We start from the raw sequence: 9,954 nt of genomic DNA, 5'->3' as shown, positions 1-9,954 counted from the left end.
ACCACATTAAAATAAAACATAATGCATACTTTGCTCTTTGATGCCTTTGATTTGTAAACGTGGTACCTTTGCATTTTTTTATTGACATGGTTTCATTTTTCAAGGCTATAACATTATATATTATATGTTGCAATTCTATTTATAATTCATTAAATGTTTTTAAATGAATGTTAAGTCAAAAATTGTGTTTATAGTTAGAAACACAAAGAGGGCATGTTGCTAAAGACCTCAAAATGATTATTTTTCAAAAGGATAAATGTTTCAACAAAAGAATTGTAATGCTTAAAAGAAGTATTTAAACGGATCACTTTGGGTGTATTCTGCATAGACTTCAACCACAGAAAAAGATGTCAATGTATATGTGTCTTTGGTTTTGCCTAGCAGCACTTGTTGCTCTTCATACTGATGCTAAATCTACGCAAAAGATACTCGGTAAGTTCTAACTTTCGAAAATGAATTTTTACTTTGATATGTCAACGTTGAAATTGTGCTGCTCAGTATTTCTGAAATTTTGTTTTTGTGTTTTTGATTTACAGTGTTTTATAGTCTGTTGTCTCTTTGGTTGTTTTTTATCTGTTTTTTATGGCTTGATGATGCTGGTCTGTCTTTGGATCATGGAATTTAATTGTCCCAATTTTATTCTTGATTTTGACGGTGCAGGGATTTCGCTAATATATTTAAAGCCGCCACATTCTCTTTGAATGTGTCTGTCCCATGTATAGATCCTCTAATAACAATGGTTGTCGTTTATTGCTGTGTTACATATTTATTTTTCGTTTTTTTTTGTATATTAATTAGGCTGGTTTCTCGTTAGAATTGTTTTACCTTTGTGATTTCGGGGCCTTTTATAGCTTGCTTTGCGGTTTGAGCTCTTGCGGAGAGTTTTATTGGCAATCATATAACTCAACTTTCTCTTGTTCATTCTAAATTTAACCATTATGCATATCTTTATTGGTAGTTCCTCTTAAGTCTCCTTACACTGCACCAGTAGCCTTATCTTTATTGGTAGTTCCTCTTAAGTCTCCTTACACTGCACCAGTAGCCTTATTTTTATTGGTATTTCCTCTTAAGTCTCCTTACACTGCACCAGTAGCCTTATCTTTATTGGTAGTTCCTCTTAAGTCTCCTTACACTGCACCAGTAGCCTTATCTTTATTGGTATTTCCTCTTAAGTCTCCTTACACTGCACCAGTATCCTTATCTTTATTGGTAGTTCCTCTTAAGTCTCCTTACACTGCACCAGTATCCTTATCTTTATTGGTAGTTCCTCTTAAGTCTCCTTACACTGCACCAGTAGCCTTATCTTTATTGGTAGTTCCTCTTAAGTCTCCTCACACTGCACCAGTAGCCTTATCTTTATTTGTAGATCCTCTTAAGTCTCCTCACACTGCACCAGTAGCCTTATCTTTTTTTCAATTTGGTAGTTCCTTTTTAGTCTCCTTACACTGCACCAGTAGCCTTATCTTTATTGGTAGTTCCTCTTAAGTCTCCTCACACTGCACCAGTAGCCTTATCTTTATTGGTAGTTCCTCTTAAGTCTCCTTACACTGCACCAGTAGCCTTATCTTTATTGGTAGTTCTTCTTAAGTCTCCTTGTCTCCTTACACTGCACCAGTATCCTTATCTTTATTGGTAGTTCTTCTTAAGTCTCCTCACACTGCACCAGTAGCCTTATCTTTATTGGTAGTTCCTCTTAAGTCTCCTCACACTGCACCAGTAGCCTTATCTTTATTGGTAGTTCCTCTTAAGTCTCCTCACACTGCACCAGTAGCCTTATCTTTATTGGTAGTTCCTCTTAAGTCTCCTTACACTGCACCAGTAGCCTTATCTTTATTGGTAGTTCTTCTTAAGTCTCCTTGTCTCCTTACACTGCACCAGTAGCCTTGTCTTTATTGGTAGTTCTTCTTAAGTCTCCTTACACTGCACCAGTAGCCTTATCTTTTTTTCAATTTGGTAGTTCCTTTTAGTCTCCTTACACTGCACCAGTAGCCTTATATATTCTACTTCACTAAAAAAAAACACAACTAGTTAAGTTGGGGAGAAAATTAGTAGCTTACACAATAGTTTCTGCATCACTTATTTGGGACATATTTATTTGTTTTTTATTCTTCCTTTAATTAATAAGCAAGGAATTTCGGTTTTTTTACTCAGCAGTTGAAATGTAACGCAAAGAATAGAAACTTCAAAACTTGTAAATGGTTAAATATGAAATTGTAAAGGTACAGCTATTGTTAAGGTGAAACCGATGTATCATCATATATACAAAAAGTAGATTTGGTATGATTGCCACTTAGACACCTCTCAACAAGAGACCAACAACTCCCAAAAGTTTGCTAAGGTAATCTCTTCCTGAGGTAGAAAAGCCTTAGTATTAAAAAATTCAAAGTTTTGTAAACAGTTAATTTATGATTATGAACATATCAACAGGGTTTCCCCTGGGTCAATTATTTTTTTCGCCACCTCTTTCGCCAAAACAATATATTTTTCGCCACTTTATTATTTTTTTTGCCAAATATATTTCTCCTTCAAAATTTTCTTTTTTTCCAGCACCCCCACCCCCCCCTTCCTAAATAAGAAGTGTTTTTTTTTTAAACAAAACGAAGAATCTTATTACTTGGAATTGATCCCCGTGTAAGGTGTAGTCATTACATTGAAGGGTTTCTCTCATGCCAACCTTTTAAATAGATTTCTTCATAACGACAGTTTTCTTTTCCAGACCATCGTAAATAAGTCAAACTATATGCTTGAAACACCTGTGTTACTGAAACGGCTTTGAAGTACCCACTCAAATCAATGATCTATATGAAAGTTTAATGATAAAGTTTAACATCAGAGACCCTCCTAGCTTTTAAACATTTTTCGTCATAACAATAATATTCTTTTCAAAAGAAGGAGAGGAAGCGTAAATTTTGCTTCACACACGTGCGTCGCAAAGTGGTAAATAAATCCCTTTTGAGACATGTGACACGAGCCATTTAACCATATCATTTTGTCATATCATACAATCAACACCTTTATTAATTAGTTCTTTGATGTCGATAGCTATAAATGCAATCAACTGATTATTGATTTTCTGTCAAAATCTTAACGCGTTCAAGGTGAATTCCAAATATTGTCTGATCGGTAAAGTCAGAGAAACCCGAAAAAAGTAAACAAACAAGATGGCTAAAAAAAATTGTTATATATATTTCTTTCGCCAATTCTTTCGCCTATGACGAATTTTAATAGCCATAATTATAAAAAACGCCAGCGGAAACCCTGCATATCAATAATAGCTCAAGCTCAAGTCAACACAGAACTATCAAGATTCAAGATTTCAAGATTTTATTCATAACCTCAGACACATACTTGTGTATCAGAAGTGCTGAATTATGGGCTGATGAGGCGATTGCTTACAAATGATAACTATTTAGCATATCTAAAATGTCTTACTATAAGACATGGTAAAAGTTTTTTCAGACAGCAGCATAGACAAATTTTGAAGTTCAAAATTGTTGTTTTTGCAGGCAAACTTACAGAACCACAAGATAAAGATGAGGTTTGATTTTGATGAGTTAATCACGTTTATTTTAAACAAAATGATTTGCATTATCCCTTGTCAAGTATTTCTTCACTTTTCCTTTTTTTAACTTTTAACTGCATTTTTATTCAAAGGAAACTTTAATTTGCGGTGAAATCAATACAACTGGTACATAAAAAGTAAAGTCGAAAAAATACTAAAATCCGAACAGAATTCACAACAAAAAGTCGAGTTGGTCACAAATTGTAAAGTTTATAAGACAATAACATATTTGATAAATCAAATAGCAAAATCAAAAGCTCAAACACATCAGACGAATGGATAACAACTGTCATATTCCTGATTTGGTACAGGCATTTTGTGTGTGAAAAATATTGTGAATTAAACCTTGTTTTATAGCTAGCTTAACCTGTTACTTGTATAAGAATATAATACCGTCAAATGGACCTCACAAAAAAAAACTAAACAGTAAAAGTAATATTCATAAAGTCAAATAAAAGACTCTATTCTGCAAGACCATCTTGTATAACATATGAAGTTGATACAGAATATTTATGATCAATTAATTGCATGCTTTGATTCGATCACAACGTTCTAAACGTTTTTAATTCAACAAATGAAGTGATATTATTTTCAATTTTTGGGTATGTACAGGGAAATGATCCAACAAACATAAGTTTCTGGAGCAGCGAACTCATGATAGTACTTTATTGAAATATTGATTTGTAAATGTTATACTTAAATTATATTTACAAATTTGATTTATATTTATTATGACATTGTCAAATATGCCTTGTATTTATAATCATCCGTGTAACTATGATTTTTACTTATAATGATTTTTATTTATAATGATTTTTATTTATAATGATTTTTACAAATATGATGTATACTTATAAATTATCTTTACAAATGAAATATTACATTAAAAAAACAGGTTGTAGATCGTGTGAAAAGATATACTAACGACGTAGACTACGTATATGTCGATCTTGGACAAGAAGTTAAACAAGGTAAATATTTTCTTTGTCATAAAAAAAAGTGTAAATACAAAATACTGATCTCTGATAAAGTCCAAAATCAATGAAAAAAATTAAAAACTCAAACACATCAAACATATGTATGACTTGATACAGAGATTTTATGTTCAGTATTTTTGTGATTTAATTTTTTTCTTCTGTATATAGAAAATGGTGGACTATAGCTAGCGTAGTTTCTCATTTGTATGACAGTCTCATTAAATTCCATTATTTTGACAGCGATTTGTGGAAAAAAAACCAGACTAGATAAAAAAAAATGTAATTTTTCCAGTGCCTATTGTTACCCTTTAACGTTTGATTCATTAATACAAGTAATTTCCTATAAGAGGAACTTTAAAAAGGTTTTTTGGAAAATGAATAGCTATATGAAAGAGATTTATCTGCCTGTTATATTTTGATTTTGATTTTAACGGGTCTTTTCAATATGTTTTTAACGTTTTATTGTTTTTCTAGCTTACAAAATCGATGTTAATAGTTGTTTTACATTATATTTTGCTTAACTTTATATTGAATATACCAAACATATCACGAGTTAGGAATGGCAGATGAATCGAATCATTTTAGCTTACTGAAATTGAATTATTCATAAACTATGAAAACTATTACAATGTATTAGGTTTAAATTTATATCATAGAACAAAACGATTTGTTTTACATCTATATCATAGAACTTTCGTTTCTTTTTATTTGTAAATCACTTCATACGCGGTTATTGCTCGTATATTGCATTTAATTTTTGTTCATGTTATTAAAAAAGTAACAATTATAATGAACATTTTATATTTATCAAATAAACAACAATGGTCGATTTCGAATCAGTGATAGTTATCCCATGATCACGTTTTACACGCCATGCACACAACCATTATACTATACTTTATATATTACTATATAATGTATACCATTTATGGCCCACGAACACGATGATTAGATATGAAACAATGTAAACTCGCCCCACTGACCAATCGACCCTCATTTGATCGCCACTTTATAAAAAATCGGCCCTCATTAGGTCGTCACTTTATACCTATACCGATCCTACCATAATCACTGGATTTTTTCTCCGTAAATTTTGATAGATAGTCTTTTCCGTATAATTAATTATAAGTTATATATTTGATTTGACATACCCGCCAAATTGTTACAGAACAAAGGAGAGCAAACAAAACAACCTTGGCATATCTGGTAGGGTGGTCCGGGTGGTCCGGCTCAGATCATCCCTGATAAAACAAAGGACCTGGGATGTTATTCATGTTATACCAGAGAAAGAACAAATAGGGAAAATATGGTTACTTCTTGTCACCGTCTGGACGGCAATAACAAATTTGCCAAAACTGGGCGTCCGTTTGATAGAGCAGTATCAGGTCATTACGGGAACGTTTACTTATATACGTAGGGCGCCATGCTTCTTGCAAATTAAAAACTGTTGCACCTAGTAGGTGAACCTTTTTCAAGTCTTAATTCGGGTACGGGAATTTTTCGCTGCATTGAAGGCCTATTAGTGGCCGTCGGCTGTTGTGTGCTTTTTGGTCGGGTTGATGTCTCTTTTACATTTTCTCAATTCCCAATTCCCATTCTAAATTGTATTTATGATTGCTCTGTTAAAAATTTCCCGCATTTTCAATGAGCGTCCAAAATTGAGACTTATCATCCGATTGGACGTTCGTCACTTACATACCTATTAACAAGTTATCATGTGATTCTTTGACATATATACCTGTAGAAATACACCTGACAGTAAACGAAACAAAAAAGACAAATAAAAGTAGTCATAACAAAATGTAGAAAACTGAAGACTGTGCAATCACCCTCCCCAAACAAACTATGTTGGTCTCAGCTGCTGGGTAAGGAGATTCTGCTCCAAATATAACACCCCCCGTGTTGCACGTAGACCCGTTGCTCATTCTACTTTGGTAGATCATTTCAATTTCAATTTAGTAACATCAAAAGTAACATTTGAGGAACCTTTTACAGAAATGATTAAAAGAATGACTGCGTGGAATCAAGAATATCTCGTCATTAACTTTAATTGTGTTTATTTTTTATTTTTATAGATGAACCATATGAAGTAGTTGGTGAGACATTATACAACCTTAGTAATTTACATACATGCAGTCTTAATATAGTAATCTTTTGACCGTTTAAAAATCTAATTAATTCCTGGTACTATTTTCAAAAGCCTTCAACAAGATATTGTTATTGGATAGCTATGTCTAATATCTAGCTAATATATTGATGTTATGTTCATGGTACATCTAGAGAAAAGCAGTCATGAAAAATAAGATTCTGAAAAAACAACCGTAACCTACAACAGTTATCTTCAATGAAAACAAGATACAAAGATTAGAAATCAATCTGTCCATGAAGGTGTTCATTGCGATGCATAAAATGATTATGTCATTAAATAATAAAACAACACATTTTTTTTTTAATTGTCTATTTTCAGAAATCGGAGTACCTGGTCCTCCTGGGAAACAGGGTGTTGAAGGTAAGACGTACTATAGATTCATTGATAAGTATCACGTGGAACAACAATGTCAAACTAATATACTTTTTTGTCTTTCTATATCAAGTGAAGCAAACTACGAAACATCCACGAAATATTCATCAATACACACAAATATTTGCCATGAAAATAAATCAATCCACAGTTTAGTTAAAAAATATCTTTTTGTTTAAAATGAAAAATGGACCAGACACAGGTTTTACAACTTATTAACATCTCCAAAACAACAAAATTTACACATTAATTCATTAACATATTCCATATTAACAAATAATTCAAGCACACAGTGCAAGAAATGAATGTGCGGGAGTTTCTCACATCATTGAAGATCCATTGGTGGCATTCGGCTGTTGTCTACTATATAGTCGGTTTATTGTCGCTTTGACACATTCTTCATTTCCATTCTCAATTTTATAGACTGTAAATATATGTTTTGTATAGAAAGTTCCATGTGATATTAATTTTAAGAATCGCTAGTTTTTAAGATTTCTGAATGTAAAGTTCTATAAGAGAAAATTAAATGACTAATTTTAAATCATTAGTTCATTTATGTATTACCAATATTTGTTTTCTTAAAAATTCTTAATGAGTCTGAATAAAAGTATTTAAATGTCTGTCAATAAAGATAAACAAATAAGTAATCCAAATAACAGGTATTTATTAAGTCCGGGCTACTGTTTTCATTCCATTAATGTTTGACATCTTGTAGGAATGAGAGGATATCCTGGCCGAGCTGGATCTCCTGGATCTAAAGGAGGTAGAGGAGACCCTGGAAAAACCGGACGTGTTGGACCTCAAGGGTTTAGTGGGTCTCCAGGAAGAAAAGGTGAAATGGGACATCCTGGTGAAAAAGGTAAAACTGGTGAACAAGGGGCTGTTGGATCAACTGGAGAAAAGGGAATGGATGGAGCCCCTGGTAAAAATGGAAAGAATGGATCACAGGGACCACCCGGAGAGGATGGTATTCAAGGAGAACCAGGTGAAATAGGAGCTACTGGAGCCGATGGAATCGATGGAGACATTGGGCCAGAAGGACCGTCTGGTTCTACTGGACATCCCGGACCAAAAGGAGATATGGGATTAGCAGGACCAAAGGGAAAAAAAGGAAAACCTGGTAGCAAAGGAGATCAAGGAAACAGTGGACAACGTGGAGATTCTGGACAAACAGGTCCATCTGGACCCACTGGTCCAAAAGGAGATCCTGGTTCATCAGGATCAGGGGGTAATTAAAATTTTAAACATTTCTTGTGGTGTAGGCACATGCTTCCAAATGTGTGATTATATAAATACTTTGATACAAATTTTATATTATTAATCGCAATATATCTTTTTTTTGAATTTGATGATTTTTTTTTATTTCTTCCAAGTTTCTGATGTTGTTTTAAGAAGTACTTCACTTTGATAGATTTAAGATCCTTTAACTCCTTCGTCGTATTTTTTAAATATTGTCTGTCAAAAAAAATGTAACTCATCAAGATTATAAAAAGTAATAGAAATACCTATGTACTAAATAATTTTATTTTAAACGCCAACTTCTTCTTATTGTACATAATTATTTGTTCAGGTGGTGGCCATGGAGGAGGAGGTCGAGGAGGTGGTAGAGGAGGAGATGGAGAAGGAGGTAATATACGTATTAATCTTCTCGCTACTAGTAAAGCACCTGCTTATCGCTAAATAAGTTAAACAAATTGATATACCGTAATACAATATCATTTCTCAACCAGTTTAATCGAATGCTGACGGGCTTTATTTGTCAATTTCAATTCAATATTGATTTTATTCCTTTTTTCTATTGTGTTTTCATACCGCTTTTCGTGGTTTTCATTGCCAACTTCTTTAGGATTGGTTTCAGTACTTTACTGTTCATCACCAACTTTTTAGGTACTGGTTTCGGTACTTTACTGTTCACTGCCAACTACTTAAGGACTGGTTTCGTTACTTTACTGTTCACTATCAACTTTTAAGGACTGGTTTGGTTACTTTACTGTTCACTATCAACTTCTTGAGTACTGTTTTCTGTACTTTACTGTTCACTACCAATTTCTTAAGTCCTGGTTTTGTTACTTTACTGTTCACATCCAACTACTTAAGGACTGGTTTCGTTACTTTACTGTTCACCACAAACTTTTTCTGTACTGTTATCGACCATTTGTAAGTACTGGTTTCTCTACACACGCGCATCTGGTCTACAGAGGAACCATCAATGACGCTCGATTCTAAAAAATGTTGAGAAATATATATCACAAAAAAGTAGAAACATTGTGATTCATTACGATAGTACTTACGTCCTTTAAATTTTGAGCTGAATACACCCTGAACTGTAGATCAAACGAATTGATTATTCTTAATAGTATTTGTGTAACTCACAATAAGTTTTTTTTAAAGATGATATGCGAATATCAAAATACAATAATAAGGAAATGATACCCTTATACACTTAAACTTATATTTGCGATATATTTTATCCGATTATTTGAACACTTTGTTGAATGTATTGACCTGTTATTATAATTTGGTATTATACCTTATTTAACTATATCGGTAGCTGAAGATTAAAATAATCCAATTTTGTTTTGTTTTAAACAGTTAAAAACCCGAGGGAAAAAGAAGGAGATGAAGTTAAGGATCCACCAGGTGACGCACCCATATAGTACCGAGTGTCTTAAGTCTTAAAAACAAGTTTGCTGCCATTATCAATTGATGCAGCACAAAATAAAATATAAGTCAACTTTTTATTATCTATTTATTTTCCCATTTATACTGATTACAATTGTATCAGTGTCAAATCAGCTTAAAGTATTGTAACTACGTCACAATGTATGCCACTGGTCTGACTACGCCACATTGTATATGTGCTTGTCCCAAGCCAAAAGCCTCTAGTTGAGTGA

At 33.0% G+C, this 9,954-nt stretch overlaps 1 protein-coding gene across 1 annotated transcript; it reads left to right on the top strand.

Annotated features, from left to right (window-relative positions):
* Window positions 1-347: 347 nt before the first annotated feature.
* On the top strand, window positions 348-9,739 carry LOC134689696 (uncharacterized). The gene is made up of 9 exons (XM_063549662.1): window positions 348-432; window positions 959-1,420; window positions 1,637-1,836; window positions 3,341-3,538; window positions 4,458-4,533; window positions 7,007-7,048; window positions 7,776-8,288; window positions 8,631-8,687; window positions 9,653-9,739. The coding sequence occupies exons 1-9, from the start codon at window positions 348-350 to the stop codon at window positions 9,715-9,717; spliced, it is 1,698 nt and encodes a 565-aa protein (XP_063405732.1). The 3' UTR covers window positions 9,718-9,739.
* Window positions 9,740-9,954: the final 215 nt, after the last annotated feature.

Source organism: Mytilus trossulus, chromosome 11 (genome assembly GCF_036588685.1).
Source record: "Mytilus trossulus isolate FHL-02 chromosome 11, PNRI_Mtr1.1.1.hap1, whole genome shotgun sequence".
Taxonomy (NCBI): Eukaryota; Metazoa; Mollusca; class Bivalvia; order Mytilida; family Mytilidae; genus Mytilus; species Mytilus trossulus.
This window is presented reverse-complemented; position numbering and strand designations above follow the sequence as displayed.

What these genes read in the sequence shown, in the direction of transcription:
- LOC134689696 (XM_063549662.1), top strand. Translation starts at nt 348, where the DNA reads ATGTCAATGTATATGTGTCTTTGGTTTTGCCTAGCAGCACTTGTTGCT. An exon ending in AACCACAAGATAAAGATGAG is followed by an intron (nt 3,539 to 4,457) that starts GTTTGATTTTGA and finishes TTAAAAAAACAG; the next exon opens with GTTGTAGATCGTGTGAAAAG. An exon ending in AGGAGGAGATGGAGAAGGAG is followed by an intron (nt 8,688 to 9,652) that starts GTAATATACGTA and finishes TGTTTTAAACAG; the next exon opens with TTAAAAACCCGAGGGAAAAA.